The sequence below is a fragment of the Telopea speciosissima genome, chromosome 6 (genome assembly GCF_018873765.1).
Source record: "Telopea speciosissima isolate NSW1024214 ecotype Mountain lineage chromosome 6, Tspe_v1, whole genome shotgun sequence".
Lineage (NCBI taxonomy): Eukaryota > Viridiplantae > Streptophyta > Magnoliopsida > Proteales > Proteaceae > Telopea > Telopea speciosissima.
Window position 1 is genome coordinate 53528954 of NC_057921.1, and position 23471 is coordinate 53552424.

The 23471-nt window shown below is 39.2% G+C and overlaps 3 protein-coding genes across 6 annotated transcripts; 1 reads left to right on the forward strand and 2 right to left on the reverse strand.

Annotated features, from left to right (window-relative positions):
* Positions 1-904: 904 nt before the first annotated feature.
* LOC122666335 (NADH dehydrogenase [ubiquinone] 1 alpha subcomplex assembly factor 3) lies at positions 905-9592 on the forward strand. 3 transcript variants are annotated; one of them, XM_043862537.1, is made up of 6 exons: positions 905-1119; positions 1438-1554; positions 3483-3517; positions 8551-8651; positions 9145-9250; positions 9314-9592. In XM_043862537.1, exons 1-5 carry the CDS (start codon positions 947-949, stop codon positions 9229-9231), a joined length of 513 nt encoding a protein of 170 aa, XP_043718472.1. In that variant the 5' UTR covers positions 905-946; the 3' UTR covers positions 9232-9250; positions 9314-9592. The 3 variants fall into 3 exon arrangements, with proteins under 3 accessions (XP_043718472.1, XP_043718473.1, XP_043718471.1); XM_043862538.1 differs by having other exon boundaries at positions 9326-9592; XM_043862536.1 differs by having other exon boundaries at positions 9145-9592.
* A 2321-nt stretch (positions 9593-11913) lies between these two features.
* On the reverse strand, positions 11914-22114 carry LOC122666125 (F-box protein At3g07870-like). 2 transcript variants are annotated; one of them, XM_043862243.1, is made up of 3 exons: positions 22105-22114; positions 17776-18907; positions 11914-12042 (listed from the first exon to the last, which is right to left on the reverse strand). In XM_043862243.1, exon 2 carries the CDS (start codon positions 18884-18886, stop codon positions 17804-17806), a length of 1083 nt encoding a protein of 360 aa, XP_043718178.1. In that variant the 5' UTR covers positions 18887-18907; positions 22105-22114; the 3' UTR covers positions 11914-12042; positions 17776-17803. The 2 variants fall into 2 exon arrangements, with proteins under 2 accessions (XP_043718178.1, XP_043718177.1); XM_043862242.1 differs by lacking the exon at positions 11914-12042 and having other exon boundaries at positions 17716-18907.
* Positions 12074-13247, reverse strand: LOC122666124 (F-box protein At3g07870-like). Its single transcript, XM_043862241.1, has one exon. It carries the CDS (start codon positions 13227-13229, stop codon positions 12132-12134), a length of 1098 nt encoding a protein of 365 aa, XP_043718176.1. The 5' UTR covers positions 13230-13247; the 3' UTR covers positions 12074-12131.
* Positions 22115-23471: the final 1357 nt, after the last annotated feature.

Sequence of the window (23471 nt, forward strand, 5' to 3'; positions counted from 1 at the left end):
ATGGGACGTAGGGACCATGCCCACGCACAACAAGGGTTGGAATAACCACCATGCCCCCTATGTATTGCAAAAATTTCATCCCCTTTTGTGCTACCTCGTGCGATCTCATTGATTGGCACGCGCAGCATGGCCCCCTATGTCCCACCCAGAAAACAGCACCCCTAAAATAAATGGCATGCTAATTAATCCAAAAAGAGATTTAATGTGATTTAAAATGAAATTTCATATAATATAGTGCGGCCTTGTTGATTAAGTATCTTTTGAATTTTTGGGTATAGGCCTTGTTGATTAAGTATCGTTTGCCAAATAAGAGACCAAGCCTCACCAAGGGCGATATACCCTAGAGTTTGCCCTAAATTATTATTGGAAGGAACATTAGAGCCTTCTCTGTCGAATTAGTCAATCAATAGAATACTATTGAATCAAATTGGCATTTGTTCTTGACTTGTGAGTTCTCTAAAAGAATTTGGGTTGCTAAAGTTCTTGTTATTCAAATGGAGTATTGGTCTAATGACTCCATTTTTGGCTCATTTAAATTTCTCCTTAATGACTTTGATTCCATAGGGGATAGTAAGTGATTTTTTAGTATTTTGTATTTGGAACATACATTTGGATGAAATCATTAATTACGGCAACAACATATGCATTATTATGGGGGAAAAATAGTTTCAACGTCGTCTAATAAGAGAAAATAATAAGGACCATAGATGGATGGGTGAACCCTCCAAAATTTTCCTGCACTATTTGATGAATGGCAATTTTGGTTGCCATGGATGGGCATGGCCTAAGAGACAAAATAAAGAATTGGGTTCAACCGGATGATCAATGATGGAACCAAATGAACCAGAACCCCAGAGAAAAACACGGTTCAAAGTCTGGCTCGTCTCTGTTAACTATCTCGTCAGCTTCGGAGAGGTTCAGAGAGAGAGAGAGACAGAGAGGTGAAATGGCTGCTAGACAGAGAGCAGCAACAACGCTGCCATCTCTTATACGTGCCCTTCGCAAGGAATCCCCGAAACCTGCAAACCAAAATCTACCTTCTCTGAAGCGCGCCTTTTCCCTCTACGATCAGATTAATCTCATCGATCAAATCCCGGATGATCAATTGGTTTTCCAAAGGTAAATCAGGGTTCATCGTTACAATTCCTCACATATACTTATTTAAATGTTAATACCCTATTGTCAGAAAATCTCCAGTTTTTTCTCTTTGATTTAAGTTGCGTCAGATTTTTGCTCCTCCGTCTCTCCCCTTCCATTGGGCCTTGAGTTCTCTGTTTCGATTTCATGCTGAACAAGTTTAAATCTTTTTAGCAATCCATTTCACTGGATGGCTTCGTTTTTTCTTTTAATTTTCTTTTATCTTTTTTACATTCAGGAATTTTGTTTGTGCAATTGTTTATGTGTGTGTGACTCTCTTTTTTTCCTTTTTTTCTGTAGCGTTGCTGATACAGGTTTTGTGGTAAATGGTGTTAACTATGAAGGTAGCTTGCTTTGTGTTGGAAACTTGCTCTTATCTTGGAGCCCCAAAAAACTCTCGGAGATTACTGCAGATAGGTAATCTCTTCTTGAGCTGGTTCTATATGTTAGTTGTAATGTAGTGAGTGAGGGCTTTTTTAAATTCCTTTTATTGTTTGTCTACGTTGAAATTCTGAACAACATACCGATCTCCACTTATCAAACTGGGCGAAAAAAAAAAAAATAGAAGTGAACATACAAAACTCTTTTAATTTGAATGGTTGAAGAATCGAATCAACAACAAGACGTCAACAACAACTCAATCTTTTCCCAACTAAATGTGGTTGGCTACATGAATCCTTGCCCTCTAATCAGCTCTATTTGAGGTCATACTTGATACAAGGCCTAAGCTATGCATGTCTTTCCTCACTTCTCCTAAGGTCATTTTAGGTCTGCCCCTGGCTCTTTTAGTTCCTTCAATCTGAATCAAATCACTCCTCTGTACTGAAGCATCCAAAGGCCTCTGTTGAACATGGTCATGCCACCTCAAACGACTTTCTCGTAATTTATCATGCATCAGAGTTACTCCCAAATCAACACTAATATGATCATTCCTTACTTTATCCTCCCTAGTTTTGCCACTCATCCATTTCAGCATCCTCATCTCCGCTACACTTAGTTTATCTATATGATGCTTCTTAATTGCCAACATTCAGCACCATACATCATAGTTGGTCGTATGACTGTCCTAGAAAATTTTCCTTTAAGTTTACGCCAATCACACAACACTCCAAACGCACCTCTCCACTTCATACATCATTTTTTTAATTTTTGTGAAACATAATCCTCTATATCATTATCACCTTTTTTTATTTATGATTGAGCCTAGATATCTAAAATAATCACTTTGTGGAATCTCCGTCTTATCAATTGTTACCACCTCATTATTTATCGTAGTGTAACCAAAGTTATACATCATATGCTCCATCTTTGTTCCACTTATCTTAAAACCTTTTGATTTCAAGGTTGATCTCCATAACTCCAACTTGGCGTTAATCCCTACTTTTGTCTCATCCACCGTGGCTGAATGTTTTTTCTGTTGATATCACCAAAGAAAACATAAGCTGTTTTGAATGAGACCTGACCACTGATATGTATCTGTTGTTTCATTAACATTTCCTCTCTATTTGATGACACTACTTTATTTTACTGTAACAACAAATCATATTAAGCTGTGTTTTATCAAATCTATCGTTTGAACAATTGTTTGAAGAACTAGAATATCATGAGAGTTTATGATTCAACTCTAGAAGAATGAAGTAGAATATGCTACCTTTGGGTTTTGTGTTAACTGTATTTTGGGTTCTCCATGGTTGGTAAAAGAGTGTGCTTGAATGCTCTGGCAAGTCCTAATTTTCTGGGTGGTGATGTGTAAACTCAAGGTTATACTGGTTGTAAGTAGTTTTTGAGAAAAATGGAGAAACTATTTTAACATTAATGCTTTTTTTTAAAAGGTTATCTGAAGAAATAGCTTTTGGAGTGGTTTCCCTGGTGTCATACTGTCGTTTGTGCCAGAATGCATGGTTAGTGTTGCATGGACTCCTTTAGATGGATGAAATATCTCTGTCCAACACAACTCAGATTCTGATACTTTCCATATTCTTGGGTGATGGTTTTAGATTGCTGATTCTTTTTTGTTCCTGTTCCATCTTGCTTCGAGGCTGCAGTTGTAATTATTTACATTTCTATATGCTCTTTTCTACTGGTATATGAATGATACAATTCACATGATATCTACTGTATAGTGGTAATTTCTGATTCCTTGAATTTGTGTTTTTTTTTTATCCTTTTTAGTCTGGCTCCCTTACATGTGTTGGTTCTATGGCATAATTGAACTTTATACGGTATTCATCAGTAGAACAAAGAAAGGCATTATCTTTGCAAAGTTTCTTTTGAAAAAAGTGCAATAATGCCATCAATATGCTCGTGTAACTAATATTTCATTTCTTTTTCCCGTACAATTGCAGCTTATCAATCTTCCAAGTCATGAAGCCCACACCAGGTGAGGATTCAAATGGTAGTTTTTCTATAGAGAAGAATTGATGCAGTTACACGCTGGGTTAATTAGGGGCTGCTTTGTAATTTCCTTTTATTATTTTATTCATGTTGATTGAGTAGTAGGATAGAGTGTGGAGTTTGATTCAAACTATATTTCAGTTATTGAGTTTGAATAAGTTTAGCCCAACAATGGCTATTCCCATTGTTGGGCAGTTTTTCAAAGATTTGAACGCAATTTTGTGGGAGTTCTTTGTCTTTTCTTTCTATGTTTATTATCTTCGGTTTCCTTCTTTTCCTGCTACTGTTTCATTACCGGATTGTAAAGGGCTTAATTGATCTCTCGTGTAACTGACCATTTTGGTCTGAAATTTTGGGAATCAGTTCATCTATTTGGGGTGACTAATCCATTTGCATTTCGTCTCCTAAAACTTCCTCGCCTGCAAGAACCAGACCTCGGACTATTTCTGCACCTGCAACTACTGCCAGTTCTGATTTCAGAATTTCTTGAATATATTACCTGTTTTCTGGTCAGATTTCACAGGATTAAGAGTTTAGGGGATTGCGAATCTTATCCTTAAGTTTCATGTTATTTGGACTTCATTTGTGGTTGCTGAGTTGATCTGTTCGTGAGGAAGAAGAAAACATCCAGTCAACAACAACAACAACAACAACTCAGCCTTATCCCAACAAAGTAGGGAAAACTGAGGGAAAAAAAGGGAACTGAATAGATGGAGAAAAGGATGGTAAATGAGATGAGAAAAGAAAAAGGAAAATGACAGATGAAAGATGGAAAATAAAAAGGAAAATGAAAGATTAAAGATTAAAGTAAGAGGAAAGAGGTACACCCAGCACGTCAGGAGAATCTCAGCTAGATGGGGTCTGCTACATGGATCCTTGCCCTCCAATAGGCTCTATCCGAGGGCATACTTGGTACAAGACCTAGACTATGCATGCCCTTCCTCACAACTTCCTGTGGTCAGACCTCTGAAATTACATAAATCCCCTCTGTTTTTTTGAATCTTGTTTTAAGTTATCCTAGTCTGGATTTTAATACCAGATTCTTCCTTTTTCTTCATAATTTTAATTATTGTCACGTCCCTTGTCCTGTTTACTTTATTCTTAAGGATCCTAACAGAAAATTACGAAATTGGCATTCCACATTATTTGGCTTTTTTTATTCTGGTCCAAATTTAGGGTTTTGGAACCTAGGGTTGCATCAATTTGTATCAAAGTCGAATATCTTGCCGTCTTCTAACCATGATAGGACTCTCTCACATCATGAACTCTGGTGTCCACACACCGTACAAGGAATTATTAGAAAACTAGCAAGGGATTGAAATGAAACTTGACAAGTTCCTAGCAAAGATGTTGGCTAAGCTGGAAAAAACTCACAAAACCTTTGCTAACATTCTTGCCTTCGTGAGGAGATTTGACAGGCAAGATTTTGCAAGGCTGTCTACACCGGTCCACAATTTGGTACTCTACGATTTACATATACGCCTGAGACAGCAACTTGAGCCAGTTATTCCCTAGAATGTCACATGGTAATTCCCAGACTAAGATGGCATCAAGGTTGAGGTTCCAAAGTTCGACAAGGAGAAGGTACCTGAGGATTTTCTTGACTGGTTGACTAAAATCAAGAGGATTTTCGTCTACAAGTCCTTTCCAGATGACAAAAAGTGGCTTATCCTCACCAAACTCATTGGATATACATTTTCAAGGTGGGATGATGTCTTACAATCGAGGCTTATCAGGTGACTTGGACCCATCACAAATTGGGAGGCCATAAAGTAGATATTGAACTGGAAAATTTGTTCCTCCTAATTTTGAGAAGGTGCTTTTCCACAAGATGGTCAATTTACATTAAGGCAATAAAAGTGTGGATACCTACACCATGGAGTATCACAAATTGTCCTCCAGATGCAGACTCTAGGAAATGAATCATCAACGGGTGGGCTGCAGAGATCTGGTTTACAGCTTAACAACAAGGGCTTCAGATCAGCCAATGTGGCAACTGCGTATGCCAAGACCGTTGTAGAAAAGTACAGTCATCTGAAGGAAATGATCAAGACTTCTTCAGCCTACAGGTCTACACCCAATCTGAGGAAAGAAAGATTGAGCCTCGTAAGATTGATGAAAAGAAACCAGAGGTCTCCAAAGGTAATGAGTGGGTGAAGAGCATTGTATGCCACAATTGTGGCGAGAAATGTCACTTTGATTGTGTCTCAACAAAACCAATCCTCTAACCATGGTTGAGACATTGTTGAAAAATATGGACGACAAGGATGACATGGAGGTTTATAAGGGTTGTCCTCATACTCCAGATGATGACACTGATTATGTTCATGATAATGAGGTTCAAGCCAATTCAACTAAACTTACTTCCTTCTCCAATGGACTAGTAGTGAAGGCTCTCCTTTTCCGACAGAAGGGTAATCTACTACATGGTTAGGATTTGACGGCAGTGCATACAATTGTCGATACAGGAGCATAAGCCAACTGACTTAGGTTTAGCACTTAACCTCTCGCAGAAGAAGTTTTTCAACAAAATTTATTTGTGAGGTTTTGGGCCTAATGCAAGAGAAGAGGTTGGTGCAATCGTACGAGTTGACCTACAGTTAGGGCTGCTTCACTACCAGGTCCCTTGCCTAGTCAGCTACTCAGCTCCTTATTGAATTGTGATGTTCTCTTAGGGTGACCCTGGCAACGAAAGGTTGTTATTCTCTACAATAGTGCACGAATAGGGATTTAGTGCACAGTATCAGAATGTGTACTGACCAATTTCGAACTCAATACAATATTGATAAGTACCGGCTGGTATCAATTAGTGCAGTATTGGCTGTATGGGCCAAAAATTCAAAAAGAGCACCTTGTTGGTAATACTAGTGATACGTATTGGTATCGGTCATGGCCAATGCCAATCAGGATCAGCCGATCTGATATCTAAAATTCTGTGTACGGAACCCCATCAAGGTTAAGCAAAGAAAGTGAACGTTTCTGATGTTGCTTCATGCATTGACGGATATGCCTCGATGACGACATTTCTCTCCTCCTGCTATGCGTCAGTCTATCCTCATTCATGGAGTTGCAGTTCAACCACTTTCCCCGAGATTTGTGCCACCTCATCATCGAGTTCATTACAAGGGAATCTTGGGTTTACAACCTAACTCAACGGAGTCAAGTTCTCTTAAGAGCAGGAGAGCCGGTGCAGTTACATGCAGGGTTATTAGGGATTGCTTTGTAATTTCCTTTTAGTACTTTATTCATGTTGATAGAGTCGTAGGATAGAGTGTGGAGTTTGATTCAAACTCTACTTCAGTCGTTGAGTTTGAATATGTTTGTTTCTGTTACAAGTCTTTAAACAGCCATGTAATCCCATCATTGGGCAGTTTTTGAAGATTTGAATGAAATTTATGGGAGTTTGTATGGTGCTGTGTGCTGGTACATGACTGAGTTCCTTTCTCCTTTTTCTCCTCTCCTTGATCGATTCAGTTCCTATTCCTCCGCCCAGGTATTCCTGTTCTTTTATTGCTATCTTTGTCTATTCTTTTTTTTTGTTATCTTCTGTTTTCTTCTTTTCCTGCTACTGTTTCCTTAATGGATTGTAAGGGTTTGATCGGTCTCTCTTGTAACTAACCCTTTTGGTCTGAAATTTTGGGAATCAGTTCACATACTGGGGGCGATTAATCCACATGCATCTCATTTCCTAAAATTTCCTGTCCTGCAAGAACCAGAACTCGGACTATTTCTGAACATGCAACTACCATCAGTTCTGTTTTCTGAATTTTCCTGAATATATTACCTTTGTTTTGGTGAGATATCAATCAGGATTAAGAGGGTAGGGGATTACGAATTTTATCCTTAAGTTTCATGTTATGACCCTCCCCAGATCCTGCAATGCTGGGAGCCTTGTGCAATGTGCACTGGGTATGCCCTTTTTCAGTTGATCTGTTAAGGTCGGTTATACTGCCATTAACGTTGGAATCGTGAGGAAGAAGAAGACATCCAGTCTTCTTATTTGCTTTTAAGGACAGACCTCTGAAATTACACAAACCTCCCCCCCCCTTCTGCTTTTTTGAAATTTGTTGTCTCCAGACTGAATTTTAATACCAGATTTGTCATTTTTCTTCATAATCTTAATTACTGTAACGTCCTGATCCTGTTTACTTTATTCTTAAGGGTCCTAAAATGCCAGAAAATTACAATACTCCCATTGACCACATTATTTTGAGTTTTTCCATTCCAGTGGGCCCATAGCGACCCAAAATTAGGGGTTTAGAACCTGGGGTTGCATCAAGAATGTTATCATTCCATATGAGCATTGAAGATGATACCTCCAACAACCATGCATATATGACCTTCTGATTCATTGTTACAGGCAATTTAATGGGCCATCTCTTTGGTTGGAAGTAGGATAGAAACCAGATTAGCCACACCCATTAACTGCCTGATTTTATGTACCTTCCAACAAAAAAGAGCATCCCAGTGCACGAGGCTCCCGCTACTGCAGGTCTGGGAGGGGCAAATAAATGTATGCAGCCTTACCCCCTGCTTTGCAGGAGAGGCTGTTTCCAAGTTGTGAACCCGCAACCAACAGGTTGCAATAGCACAACTGACCTTTCCACCAATTCTTATTTCTTTTTACCAGTTTGAGATCATCTCAATTGGATAGTTAGGGTCATCTAGTGATGTTTTTCTCCAATACCCCATCCAAATAATTGCCCACTAATTGAACAGTCCAAACTCCAAAGGGATGAGTAGATGGGCCACCATGTAGGAAGCAATATATGTTTTTTTTATGGTCTGTCAGGGACTCAAGACACATCATTTTCGTAACAGATAAGTATACTATTTGTTAATTGCCTTTTTTCTCATCTACCTCGTTTTCCCTTGTTGAAAGTCTACTTATTTTGTGGAAAGTTCCCTCATTTTCAGGGGCAATCGATTTTTGTTTTAAATAAACACCCATAGCTACTGAATTGCATTTTATCTATTTATTTCATTGTCCAGTAGTTTACATTTTCTGATTGTTTCCAGAGATTTTGATTCTTGGCTGTGGAAGGCACATTCAACCAGTGGATCCTGAACTTCGACGCTTCATCAAGTCTACTGGCATGAAATTGGAATCCGTTGATTCGGTATTCATTATTTTCTTCCCTAATTATTTTTTAACTGCGGCCCCAATTTCTCAATCCATTTCTTTCCTCTAATTATCATTGACTTGTTAATGGTTCGGTTGAAAAAAAAATGTATACATAAATGTATTGCCCACAACCAATACCCAAGGTTTTACATGATGTTGGTGTTGTTTTTCTTGATCAAATACATGTTGGTTTTGGTGTATGTTAATTATATTTGTTGAAGCTACAGAGCATTTGTAATGAGTTTGGAAAGTATAGAGATATTAGCAAGTGATAGGAAATTCTCATTGATAAGGAAATTGTCAAAACAGCCATGAAACCTCTGAGGTGGCAGCTTACTCCTAATCAAGTTTCTGAAGGTCTCAGAAACCACCTCTGATGTATGGTTTAGACCCCCGGCTCCCTAGCTAGATGGTTTCATTTTCCTTATACACACAATTCAGTTCTTTACCGACTATGGAAACTACGGTCTAATTTTGCTTGTTTACAGAGGAATGCTGCATCAACCTACAATATTTTGAATGAAGAGGGGAGGGTTGTGGCTGCTGCCCTTCTTCCATATGGAGTTTCTTCATGAGACCTCAAGGACTCGATGTGTAAGCAGTTGGTATTGTTATTCTATCTCCTTTCAGTTGACTCAATCACTAACTGCATCTCAGTTCCCTTTGTAGGGAAGCCATGAAACTATTGAGGATATCAAAGCCTCCCAGTTGAGTAAAATAGCCAACCAAATTTGCATAAAATCCCTGGTTTCTTGTGAACATAGCTTTGTTTATTAATTCTTTTTCAGAATAACATATGGTGATGCAAAGTGAATCATAGCGAGATCTGCTTATGCAATTCTAGGGATTTGGAACCCTAACTTTCATTAAAATCATCTGAGAACAAATGGAATTTTTCCTTCTAAGATTTGAACCAACAGTGATTTGTGTTTTATGTATGCCATTTAGCATATTTAATAGGTGAAAATCCCAAACCTGGGTATTGCCATAGATGAATTTTTGCTGCAAAGATGGTGTGTGTGTGTGTGTGTGTTCTATTGTGGAATTGAAACAGCCAATCACCGATTTTTAGCTTAGTAAATTTATGAGGCCATATGTATCTGCTGCTTCTATTGTCTTTTAGAGGTTGATTGGAACCCATGATCTGAGTTGGGAACTTCGACGTTTGATATGGCCTGGAGCTTGGCACTCCAAAGCTCTCAATTGAATTCCAAGGGTGCCCCCAGTTGATGGGCAAAGTTGTTTTATAATGACCTTCGATAGGTGTATTTAAAGCATGCAACATTCTTTTGATTGCCCTTTATCTTATTCCCAAATATTCTTTAAGCCCAGGGTAAAAAAAGGATTTTCAGAATATATTAAGAAATGTACTTACAATAATGTAATTGATAAAAGCTATTATTCTCTTGCACGTTTCTCAAGAAAATCTCTGTAAAAGGGTTGCTAGATTGCATGACCATTGTGCCAATGAGGGGCCAATGAGAGTGCACACATAGGCATTCATCAGGGACGGGCTCATGGGAATGGAAGGTAATTTCATCCTCTGCCTATGTCCAGGTGTAGGGTCATGCGACCTGGCAGCGAGATTTCCCGGCCATATTATGATTATAATATGGGAAAAAAATAAGGGGGTGTCCAAGAAATTTTCCCCAAAATATATGTATGAGTATATATATTCAGGAGGAGGGTTCGCCATGATGCCTGAGTGCTAATTCGAGCAAATGGGAGGAATAGTTTACGGATGTTCACTCTACCCCTGCTTGAACACTCTATGAGGATGGGGTACACCCCTTTTATTAGAGACATTGGGGAATTGGGCTGAACAGCGAACTGGAGGAGATAATTCTTCATCCGTTACCCATACATTATTATACAAGATAAGGATCATAAGCTAAGGAGTCTTTTTGTACCCCAGTTATCAACCAATCATTACTCTCCCCCATCCCACCTCACCTATTTTCAAATGTCCAAAACTTACTTAGCAAAAACGCATTAAAAATGTTAGTTATACAAGATAAGGATCATAAGCTAAGGAGTCTTTTTGTACCCCAGTTATCAACCAATCATTACTCTCCCCCATCCCACCTCACCTATTTTCAAATGTCCAAAACTTACTTAGCAAAAACGCATTAAAAATGTTAGTCATATTTTACCATTTTAAATGTGTATCCTGTTTATTCCCCATATATCCGACGAAAAAGGGCAATTGACCCCCTTTTCCATTGTAAATGTGTTTCTGTTTTTTGAACGTTTTTTTGGGAAAAAGTTCTCTGTCCGGGAGTGTGGCCTACGCCAGCACTCCCATGAGTCTATCTCTCTCCTTCCCATGTGAAAAGACATCTCTACCCTTTTATTTTAAGGAGGAGAGTGATAGACACATGGGAGTATTGGTGTAGGCCACACTCCCATACAGAAAACTGTATCCCACATTTTTTATACAAAATCGTTTGTCGTCCTCATTGATACACTTAACTAACCCCTCTTCTATTCTTCTCTCTCTCTCTCTATTTATGAGGAAATAGTAAATACCCACAGTTTTTTTTTATATTTTTATTTTATTTGAGCAAAGCAGGTTCAAAGAAATGAACACAAGGAATTATGATTTGTCGATTTCTTTAATTCCTTTTATTTATCCAGAAGTACAATTATCAGTGCACAAGTTAGGAGCAATAGAAGAAGATGAGATGAGGGCGGAAAGGTTTCCCATTAAATAGATCACCCAACTTGATCCTCCACGGACAGATATTGACAAATAAGTGATTTTTATCTTGTGACTTGGAATAAACCTTTCTTTGTGGAGGAAGGCAATAGCAATTTGTTGTGCCTTCGTATTTGCAATGCAAAAATGACAAACCTTTTCTTAAAAATCCAAAACCCACTGCAAATTCCACTTTCACAGGTTCAAAGGAGGGGTGGATTGGAAACAATCCTAACCTTAGGCATTTTTGTATAAGCCATTAGAAATGTAATAGATCTAAAGAATTGAAATGCAAATTTGTAACAAATTATCTCCGAAGTCCAATGTCATTCAGCACATGACTCTCCATCTCCAGGACAATCTTTATCTAGCAACTTAAACCTTAAACAAATTGTTTTTAAAGGCACTTCATCCAAGAAAAGATCTACCTTGTCCAAAAGCTATGTAGAGAAAGAGAAGGGGAAAGTTCTATAGAAAACATACATATGATTTAAGGTAGAAGAGACCAAAACCACCCAAGTTGATAATTTTATCAACTTGAAACAGTGAATATTGCAAGTAAAGGCAAGATAAAGAAATCAATCTTATAAATCATGAGTAGAACACTGCAATTATGTCAACAGTCTTTACAAACATATACAGTACACACAGAAAAGAGCACCAAGCCACATGATGTACATAGAAAAATAAAATACAAAGAACAACAAAGCCTTATAGAATACCTTGAATTATGCCATCATTTTATAGAACATATCTTCACACATGCTGCAACCCATCTCAACTGCAAGGCTTGGGTGAAATAAGAGTCCCAATAGAAACACCAACCTCATACCAATCTGGAACACCTTGAATTGTAAGATTTCTAAGCTTTTTTGTTTTCGGATCATACAAAACTAGCTTTCTATCATGCATCTCCAGCACAATTTCTCCACTTTTTGTAAATCCAAGTGGCTTCAAGTGATTAAAATGACCAACAACCATGGGTTGGCTGATGGAGAACTGTTTAATCCAAGATTCTTTAACTCCATAATCCTTCATCATCCATATCTTAACATTATTATCATAGAGTGTACAAATCATACAAAGGAATCCTCCCAAAACCCCCAATTTGCTTTGAAAACTATGATCCCCAAAGTAAGGTTGTGGCATTTCTCTAAACACCTCATCTTCAACATCAAAAGAAACAATAGTGTCTGGTCTGGAACTGCGAATAGCAATCCAATGAAGAGATCCATTAACGAAAACCCCTGACAAGCAATCACGAATATCAAAGGGGATTTCTCCAATCCTTCGCCATGAATTCGATCCAAGTGTATGAACATCTACCAGGGAACAACAAGAACTGAACATTCTACCATCAACATGAAAGTAAACAATCCTTAACACCTTATAAACATCCTTTGATGGACTGTAACCAAAACCCAGAACAGGGAAACGAGAAACGGTACGACCCAGAAACTGAAAAGGTTCGTCAGGCAATATCTTGTAGTCTCTGGTGAATGGGTTCCAAACAATGACATTGTAGACACGATTCAAGTAACCCCAAAGGCAAACCAAGCCATTGCAAGAACCAACAATTTCAATAGTGGAAAGCTTGAAGGGCAAATCGAGCTTTAAGGGCTCATCCTTCCAGGTATCATTGTGGATGGAATAGAAGATGTTGTATAGATTGGATCCACAGTTGAGAATGAGATTAGGATTGGAAATATTGGTTTCTGCTGCATGATTCAGTTGTTGTTTGATGAAATGAGGATCTGTAAGTAACTCTCGCCAGGCCTTGCATACACACCTGAATCGAAAGAGGGACTTGATGGGTAACCTTGAGAGGATGTTCAAGAAAATTTCGTATGGGAATTCGCATGGGAGGTCCCTCATGCTCTCCCTCTCTCTCTCTCTCTCTCTCTCTCTCTCCCCCTCTCTGTGTCTCTCCCTCCACCTGAAAATCTGAAACTCCTTTCTTTTCTGGCCTTTCTTGAATCAGACGCATCGACAACGAAGTAGCCCACTTTTTTTTTGTCTCTTATTAAAAAATAATAAATAATAAATGGACGCACATTTTCTGTTGGGGAGTGCATGTGGACGTACGCTACGACCAGATACATGGGGCGGGGTGGGACAGAGATGGAATTTGGGTCACTAGGGGGATGGACCGGTTAAGGGGGATGGACCGGTTATTTCGCTCATCCCATGAGTCTGGGCGTACCCTGCACGAGTCCCACAGAGAATTTTATCCCATAATAAATAAAAGACAAAATTTTAGGGAATTTTTTTATCATTATAATTATTTAGAATCTATATGGATCCCAATCATCAAATTTTATCCCATGTGAAGGATATTTGTAATAACTTGACTTGGTTGGTGCTTGGGCGAAGACTAAACAGATATTTTGGTTACAAAAATCTATAATTAATTATGGAAAAAGGATCTGTATGATGTTGGTGTGGGGATTTCTTGCACACAACACACAAAAGTGGGGGTCTACACTTTCTCTCTCCTCCAAAATCCTTTATTTAGTATTTGTAATTAGGACTTTCGCAATTAGCATACATCATTAGTACTCGGACGTCATGGAAAACCCTCTCCCATTAATTATATACAAAAAACAAAAAACAGGGTAGAAACATAGTTGGAAAACCACGATTTTCTAATTCAACTCGTCTCTCAAAAATCATGATGACTCAATCTTGTCAAATCCGATCAAGGTGAGTCACGTTTTTTAGTTTTTTAATACAATAAATATATGTAAATTAATAAAAAATAAAAAAATATGTGAAAAATCAAATAAAATAAAGAATCACTTATCAATGCATTTTGAGTTTATACCAATAAAACGAGAAGGGAGTTGAAGGATTGAGGGTTTTTTACTGTTTTAGAATGCATATTTATTACTTTACTGAACTCAGTTTCTAAATGAACCAACTTTATGATTTTTTAAAAAATGACTAGGTTCATCGAGTTTATCATGACTTGAGTAAAATTACCAAGTCTTATTTGACTCAGATGATTATGACCTAATATTGTATTTTTTAATGTGACTTGGTCTACACGACTCTTGATCAGATTTTCCAAAATATTGACTCGACTCGGGTGACTCACCCCAATCAAAACCCCATTTTCCAACTATGGATAGAACCGTATAAGTACAAAATTCTTTTATTATGCAATGGCCAATAACCATTTTCGTAGAAACTATATTCCTTTCAATTGTGATCACGATAGTTTTAAAGTGTTTAGTCGTAGACAAACCCAAACGATTTTTTTTTTTGGTAATAAACATGGAATCCAAAAGAATTACTAAAAAGTCCAACTTTTTTCAAAGATGCGAAATGAAAAGCACAAAATTCATTGGGATCAGCTAATCACTTTTTTTTTGGGGAGGGGGGGGAGCAATCCAAAATCATCTCCCATTCCCTAATCCCCAAGTGCAGTGTAGTTCGGGGCTAAGAGCTCAACACGTGAAAGATGCATCATTCAACAATGCAAGTTCGATTGACCCTGTTTTTTTTTTTCTTTCTTTCTTTTTTCTCGAGCTTGGCACCGTTGGATGTCGCATCTTTCACATGTCGAGCTCTCAGCCCCGAACTGCACCGCACTCGGCGATTAGGAAACTAGAGACGATTTTTTCTGAATCACCATTGATCGTGTGAGGATGTTTTTCCACGCCCTCTCACATCTTGATCATGTGGGTCCTATATTGCAATTCTCTCTCCTCCCTAATCATATATGAACCCTACTGCAAAAAAGTCAAAAACCATTTCCTGCACCATGATTGGTGTCGGGCAGATCCCCCCCCCCCCCAACACACACACCGTCCCTTCTTTTTCTCTTTAGATTAAGACTCAATCTAATCAATTGATCACTTACAAACTCTCTCTCTCTCTCACACACACACACACACACACACACACTTCTTTTTGCCAAATTTATACTCATTTAACGGAATAAACCCCTCCCCCTTTCTTTATCTTAATTGTTTTATAGAAAACTTATGATTCTTGCATTCTGAAGACTGAAATCCAGTTGCTTTCTAAAATGGAAAGCTACCAAAATTTGATTCTTTTTTTTTTGGATTTATATTTAAAAGCCTCTGCTACATCCTATAATTTGATTCCTTTTTTTTTTTTTTTTTTTCAACAGAATCCTTATAGTTTTTGAGATTCTTTAAATCACTCCTATGGAGTTGCCCAACTTCTCTGACGAAATTTCTTTGGTACCTCCCTGGCTCCCTCTCCCGTCTCAGGAACTGGAACCAGCAGAATGAGATATAGAGGCACTTTGCTCGAAGTTGGCAATTTAAGCATTAAAGGTTCGATTATCACAAATGGTTGTTTACAGTAGAGTGAGGAGAAACAGGGACCCCACAAATCACAGTGAAATTCAGATATTCTTATGAATAGGATTTTGTTTGACAGCTGTGTGTCTACTGATACAATGCAATGGAACAAACTTCAGTTTGATTTATGACAAGGATTAAAAACCAGGAATTGGATATGAGATAAGCCTCCATTGATTCCGATTGAATCAGATCGAAATTGATTGGAATCAACCGAGACTCTAGAAATTGGAATCAGGAAGAAGCAAAGATTTCCAAACCTATGATTTTTTTTTAGAGCTTTTTTTTTTTTAATGGTATTTTTTTTAGGGCTTTTGATTCAAAATACATGTGCTATTGCTACATGAGATAAGTTTCCATTGATTTTCTGCTATTTTACTAACTAAAAGAAAGAAAAATAGTCCAAAATGAAGATCAAAGAGCATAAAAGGTTGCAGGAATCAACATTAATCAGAATCAGGGTGATTTCACCGATTCCGATCTGATTTCTTAAAATCAATTAATGTGTGTTTAATGTTTTACCTGAACAATATCCAGATTTGAAACTTGATCACTGCAATGATTTGAAGTGAGTTGTTATTGGTGACATTCTACTTCAAGACACAAGAATATGACCTATTGTTTCCCACATGTTGGCTTGCTTTCCTCTATAGAATAACTTGTTGGAGCCAAGACAAGTGCGAAAAGGAACACAAAATCTCAGGGGCACCATCACTGCCATAATCATAATGGAAAATATCATTTGGAGCAGGATGATAAATGATGAGAAGAGCTGAAGGTTGGTAAAGCTCACTGTCATTGTGAAACTTCCTAGTTGTAAGCACTCCATTCAAAACAGCTCACTGGTAATGAATAAAAAATAGGATTAACAATCTTTTCTACTCTCATCTATCACCATAATTGCTACTTTCCCTCTAGAAATGAACAGACAAGGTAGGAGAGTTTTCTTCCATAGTGAGTGAAAAGAAACCCACCACTGCAATCTCATAATTAATCCTCCTATATGATGAATGTCCAAAGACACTGATCCCGGAGTCCCATCCAAGCATCAAAGCCCATGAGAGAGAAGAGACTGCAAAACTCAATTTCCTAGCACCAGTTGTTTTTCACCACTACTACATTCTAAGAATTAACATTTTTCCATGATGAAAGTAGGTAAGTCTCTCTGTAATATCCTTCACCCGACGAGCTACCACACTATCAGATATATGCTGGATCCTTACAGATCAACTGCATAACTCCCCTAATCAGGTTTTGAACATTAACCATCAACGCTTTGGCAAGTGTGTTGCACACCATCCTCATCCTGGTATGAATTCTGTTATCAGGAAGATTTATAACATGTTAACTCTAGTTTGAGAAGCCAATTGAGCCAGAGCCTCACCTTTTAGGATAAGAAATCCTCCGAGGCTCTATCCATAGCCAGTATTTTTATCAACTGCACAACAAAGATCTAAGTTGCAGTGCCAGTAGGAATCTTCAGTGTCAATACAGTTTCCTCTTAATGAGTTGCCCACATCTCTCTCTCTCTCTCTCGTTTCTACTAAGGTAGTAAGATACTAAGATCCCCAAAACAGTGTTAATTACATCTTGCATTTCCTATTTGTCCTGTACTAACTCTTCCCCTTTCATTCTACCATCTGGCCTAAGAAAATGAGGCTCAAAGAAATGAGACATTGACAGTCACTAACACGTGAAAGGTTAGGATGATTAGCTGCCAAACTCCATCACATAATCTGTGGGCTAGCACCTAAGTAACCAGTTAAGATAAACAGTAATACCCAACTCCATTATAAAATGATATCAATAGATCACTCAACTCCAGCCCTGTTTATGGAGTAGAAGAGACCAAAACTACCATGGTTAATGTAATCAACTTGAAACAGTGAATATTGCAAGTAAACCAAAACAAAGAAACCAATTCTATAAACCATGCCTAGAACTGCAATTATATTGGCAGTTGGAACTCTTTGCAAATACATATACAACAAAAAGAACATCAAGCCACATTCATCAACATAGAAAAATAAAATAAAAGAGCATCAAGCCATATAGAATACCTCGAATGATGCCATCATTTAATAAATTATATCTTCACACATGCTGCTACTCATTTCAACTGCAAGCCTCGGGAGAAATAAGAGTCCCAATAAAAGCACCAGCCTCAGACCAATCTGGAACACCTCGAATTGTAAAATTTCTAAATATTTTTCTTTCTGGATCATACAAAACTAGCTTTCTATCATGCATCTCTAGAAGAATTTCCCCACTCTTTGTAAACCCAAGTGGCTTCAAGCATTTAAAATTGCCAATAACCATGGGTTGGCTGATGGAGAACTGTTTAATCCAAGACTCTTTCACTCCATAATCCTTCATCACCCATATCTTGACGCGATTATCATAGTATGTACAAATCATACAAAGGAATCCTCCCAAAACCTCCAATTTGCTTTGAAAACCATCATCCCCAAAGTAGGGTTGTGGCATTTTTCTAAACTTCTCATTTCCAACATCAAAAGAAACAATAGTGTCTGGTCTGGAACTGCGAATTGCAATCCAATGAAGAGCTCCATTAACGAAAACCCCAGACAACCAATCACGAATTTCAAAGGGAATTTCGCCGATCCTTCGCCATGAATCCGATCCAAGGGTGTGAACCTGGACCAGGGAACTACAAGAACTGCTCCACGTACGATCAACATGAAAGTAAATAACTCTTATCACCTTGTACACATCCTTTGATGGACTGTAACCAAAACCCATCACAGGGAAACGAGAAACTGTACGACCCGGAAACTTCAATGGTGCGTAAGGCAATTTATTGAAGTCTCTGGTAAATGGGTTCCAAACGATGACATCATAGACACGTGAGAAACCCAAAAGGCAAACCAAGCCATTACAAGAACCAACAATTCCAATATTGGAAAGCTTGAAGGGTAAATCGAGCTTTACAGGCTTATCATCCCAGGTGCCATTATGAATTGAATAGAGGACATGGCATAGATTGGATCCACAGTTGAGGATGAGATTAGGGTTGGAAATATTGGTTTCAGACGATCGATTCAGTTGTTGTTTAATGAAATGAGGATCTGTAAGTAAATCTCGCCAGGTTTTGCATACGCACCTGAATTGAAAGAGCGACTTGATGGATAACCTTGAGAAAATGTTAGTGAAAATTTCATAAGGGAGGTCCCTCATGCTCCCGCTCTGGCTCTCGCTCTGGCCTACTGAAGGTTCCCTGCCCATCTTTCTTTTATGGCCTTTCTTCTTGGGTAAAGAATGGCGGGCCAGTGGAGTGTGACGAGGTAACCGACCTTTTTTGTTAAATTACTTGGAATAATGGGATCTCGGTGGGATCTCGGTGCCTACTTCCTAGTTCTTAGTACACTCCGCGTGGACTTGACTTGCTTTCTATGCGTCGGTGGAAACTATTGGAATTTCTCCCTTCCTCCCCCCCCCCCCTCTCCTTATAAGAAAGGTCTATTGGGCTGGGCGTAGGTTCATAAAAATTTCTTCGAAACTTATTATGATAGCGAGGAAGGCCTTATCGGTGACGTGTACGATATTGTGATTTTATTTTATTTTATGAATTAGAGGTGTATGAATAAATTTGTTTTCTATTGTTGTGTCAAGAAACTATCGATGGATTCTTCAAAGATTGAACCTGCACAACAGATCAAATAAGCAAGGAGAGTCAATTTTTTCCGATGAGGAACTCTCTGATGCCAAAATCAAGCCTTTTTAGCAGTCGACAAATTAATAGAATTCAAGATGATCTCACTATCATCTATACCGGGGTATTTATAGTGTGGGGGTGAAGAGTGAAGCGGCGATGTAGAATCCCAAAGTAGTATAAGTCTTTCATTCTTAGTAGGGGATCTCATTGCAGAGTCCCTTTGGGAAAGTGCTTCCTTGTTTGGTAAGAGTCCATTAATGATGGGAGTTTCCATAATGTCACGCAACAGAAGATATGGTCTCCTTGTAGGATTGTAACGCTAGTTGGCTGCGATATATCAGGATTTGGATTTGCTTTTTACCCTCTTTTTTTTTTTTGCGCGGGGGGGGGGGAAGGTAGTCTCCTTATATGATTACCTTTCCTGATCTTGGTCGGCGGGATCAACCAAATGTTGATCGGGTCACGTACGAGTTGATTGGGTGTCTTGCGGGTGTGACCCGATGGGTTTGTGCGAGGGGTCGACCCATATAATCACCACATGTCGTGTTAATATTGGTGGATTATATATATTTAGGTGTATCATAAGGCCTTCCACTCCATCGGAGTCGTGAGGGTTCGGTGGAGTTGAGTAGATCGACGAATGTTGGATTTCTTATGCCAACCTTTTCTTGTCTTGGCTATCCTTTCGCCATGCTTTGATTGGATTTTCGATCTTTTTCGAGCAATGGCAGGCTAGTTATTCTCGACTGGGTGGTGAGTTTTGTGCTTTAGTAGGGCCTTCCATGTGATAGGTCCTCCATACTATCGACGGAGTGGTGGTTAGCTGCATGCACATGCCCAAGCGGTAGTTGGTTCAATACCCTTGACCGAGTGAGAACGTGGGTTGCAGCATGACTACTTCGCATTTTCGACCCCCCATACGCGACCAAGTAGGGGTGGACTTCATCATTTTTGGTGTGCGTGTCAAAATGATAGTGTACCAGTCACAGGCCACATGGCAATACGTGGATAGACTGTCGCTTCTATGACAAGACTCGGTCAGTTAGATGAACGAATAGGCTGACGCCATGCTACTGTGTGCGCTACCCGGTGCGTAGGGTAGACAAAAATGTGTCCAATCGTTTTAAATCCGCGTCTTTTCGTTTTCAGACGCGCCTTTCATCTTCTTCTTCTCTTCGTTTTCTTCTTCCTCTGCGACAACGAATCTCCTGTGCTAACGTCGGATTTTCTCTTCTAACGGTGGCTTGACCTCCAGGCGTCGTCCCTATGCTCCTGTCATCTCTGGTGTCATCGTGCCCCTGTCTCTGTGAGTCTTCTGCAACCAATAAGGCTCCTTTCTTCTTTGTTTACTCCTTCTATTTTTGTTTTCTTTTTTCTATCTTCCTCTTCGTTCTTCTCTCTTTTTCTACTTTTCCACCGCCCCTTATTGCGTTTTTCGGCCAAAATAAAGTGGTGGAGGTTGCAGCCGTCGTTGCTACCCTGAGGCAATTGTATCCCTCTAGAGGAATGATTTTTTCCCATGCTGTTGAACCGGTCGATGGTCTCCCTGTTCCACCATTGGCTCCCGTGGGAGAACTTTTGCATCCTGTGGGGGTGCCTGACCTTGCTGTCTCCGAGGCCACTCGAGGGATTGGTCTTTCCTTCCCCAACCGACTGGCAAATGTTGGCTGAGAAGCCGTGAAGTGTATAAGCATAGTAACTCCCAAAGAATTAGGGCAGTTTAGGGAAAAGTACCACATCCCCGACTCCACTATCTTTAGGGCTCCTGGGAAGGACAACTTTGTGTTCGACTCGCTCGAGGAGAAAATTTGCCTCTATGAGGAGTACCTGGCCGGGGGACTTTGGTTCTTGGTCAAGGAGCTCCTGACTGAGATTTTTTATCACTTTCGCAATTCTCCCCCTCAGCTTGTTCCTAACTCCTGGCGGAACATGATAGGCTTCCTTGACCTTGTGGTGGGCCTCGATCGGCCAGTTTCCCTTAACCTTTTCATTACCTCTTTCATTTTTAGCTCCCTTCATGGTTCTCGAGGCTGGTACTATTTAAACCAATGCTCGAGCATCAAGTTCATTATTGGACACCCCTCCTCAATTAAGAGTTGGAAACACCGGGTAATTTTTATTTTTGGGGTAGAGGGTATGCTGCTCGAAAATGCCTAGCATGAGTCAGACATCAAATGAATGAATGTTAGGCCCAAGCTGAGTGGCCAAGACAAGGTTACTTTGAAGAAGTTGCAGGAGTTAGCCTTCCCTTTGGCACCTCCATCCTGGGTGATGAGGGATTTCTTGCTCGGCAGGGCTTAGTCTGGGTGAGCAACTTTCCCTTTTGTCTCACAATTATTTTGGCTTTGTACCTGATTCTAATTTGCTTAGTTTTTCTGTAGTGTCGTTTGACAAAAACATGCTCTAGGCTGCCATTGAGGTACAACTCCTCCAGCTGCTCGCCCAAACGAATTGACGGCCGACCAACCGAGTGGTGATGACTCAGATGTGGAAGTGGTGGATGTCAGTGCCCTTGTAGTTGGCATTCGATCTGATCAGCCTGATGTGGGCCCTGTCAGTCGGGGTGCGTAGCTTGCTAGGTCACCCTCCCCCAACAGGGGTGCAGAGCAATGGCAACGTTTTCTCCTACTTGGGGTGGGGCAAGTGAATCTATTGGTTGGGGGTCATCCTCGTCCCCACCTATTGATCGACTAGAAGAGGAGGGCCCCTTTCCCATCGCCCAACCTTAGTGGGATCTGACCACTTACTACACAGTGTTCCGAGGCAACAAGGTGGCTAATACTTTGGTTGAAACTTGAAAGGATGTGGTTATTAGATTTTCATTTTTTGTTCTTTTTCTCTTCACAACATTGTTCATTAGTTCTTCAGCTGCCCTTTTTATTCTAATTGGTATAGCTTTAGGTCCTAAAAGCCTTGCCTTCGATTGTGAAAGTTGTGGACCTTATGCTGGAGTGTCTGATGGTAGAGTCTTGAGATGGGAAAGTGTAGAGCATGGTTGGACACAATTCGTTGTCTCTTCAATATATAGGTAATTAAATCTATCCTGATTTGTACAATACAATTCTATGTAATGCGCCATTGTGATAGATTTCTTCGCCCAACTCTATCTCCTTTTCTTCTTCTTCAAGGTCCTTCAATTCATGAGCTCTCTTATGTTGATTGGTCCGGGTTCCATTCGGTTGAGATTGTTTTGTTGGATCTTGTCACATTGGTCTTAATATATGGGTAGATTCTGAGGTACCCAGTGGGTGCATTGGGGGTAAAGGAATCTAAGAAAGCACTCAAACCTGGTTTCAAGGAAATTATAATGGGCTGAATGGATTTTACGTTCTTTAGGAATTTTTCCTTTTGTCATACCCTTCATCTCTATCACGTCTTCAATGATTTCACAATATCGGAACAGTTATTAGCCAGTGATATCTCGTGTTTGACAAGATCTCCTTCTTTAATAACGGTATCACTTCCAAAGACAACAATACTTACATACTCATTCGACCGTTCCCAACTTGAATCTCGATCAATCCATAAACACGTGTAATCCCATCTCCAACTGAAACCTTATATCTATAGATAAAATTAGAAATATGAAACAAATAAGTACCCTAAAAGGCCCAAACATAACATTTAAGAAACATTAAATTTATGAAACATAAGGTACCAGAAAATCAATTAAAAAAAAAACGTTTCTTGAAACAACCAAAGACATGATCAATACATAATCGAATCAGAATTGGTGGGAGTAGGCAATTTGAACAAATATATGAAAGGTCAAAAAGGTACTTAAAGATTGAGACAAGCGCACAACATCAATGAGTTCCACACGATATATATAAGAAGATTCCAAAGGTACAAACCAAACCAAAAGCCAACTGGCTCGTGTCTTTCTCTGTCATTTTGAATAAAGGTATATGGTCTTTTCGTCTTTTCATCTGGAATGTCTTGTAAACTAACTGACCCGAGCCCGCCCCGTGTTCTATGAATCTATGATATTGATGTCCTCCTTCACTGCACTACTAGTCTACTATAAATAGGCAAAATAAAAAACTGCCATGGAAGAAGCTCTTAACGAATTTGCTGAAACGGGACGAAAGGAGATGAAAGTTTGAA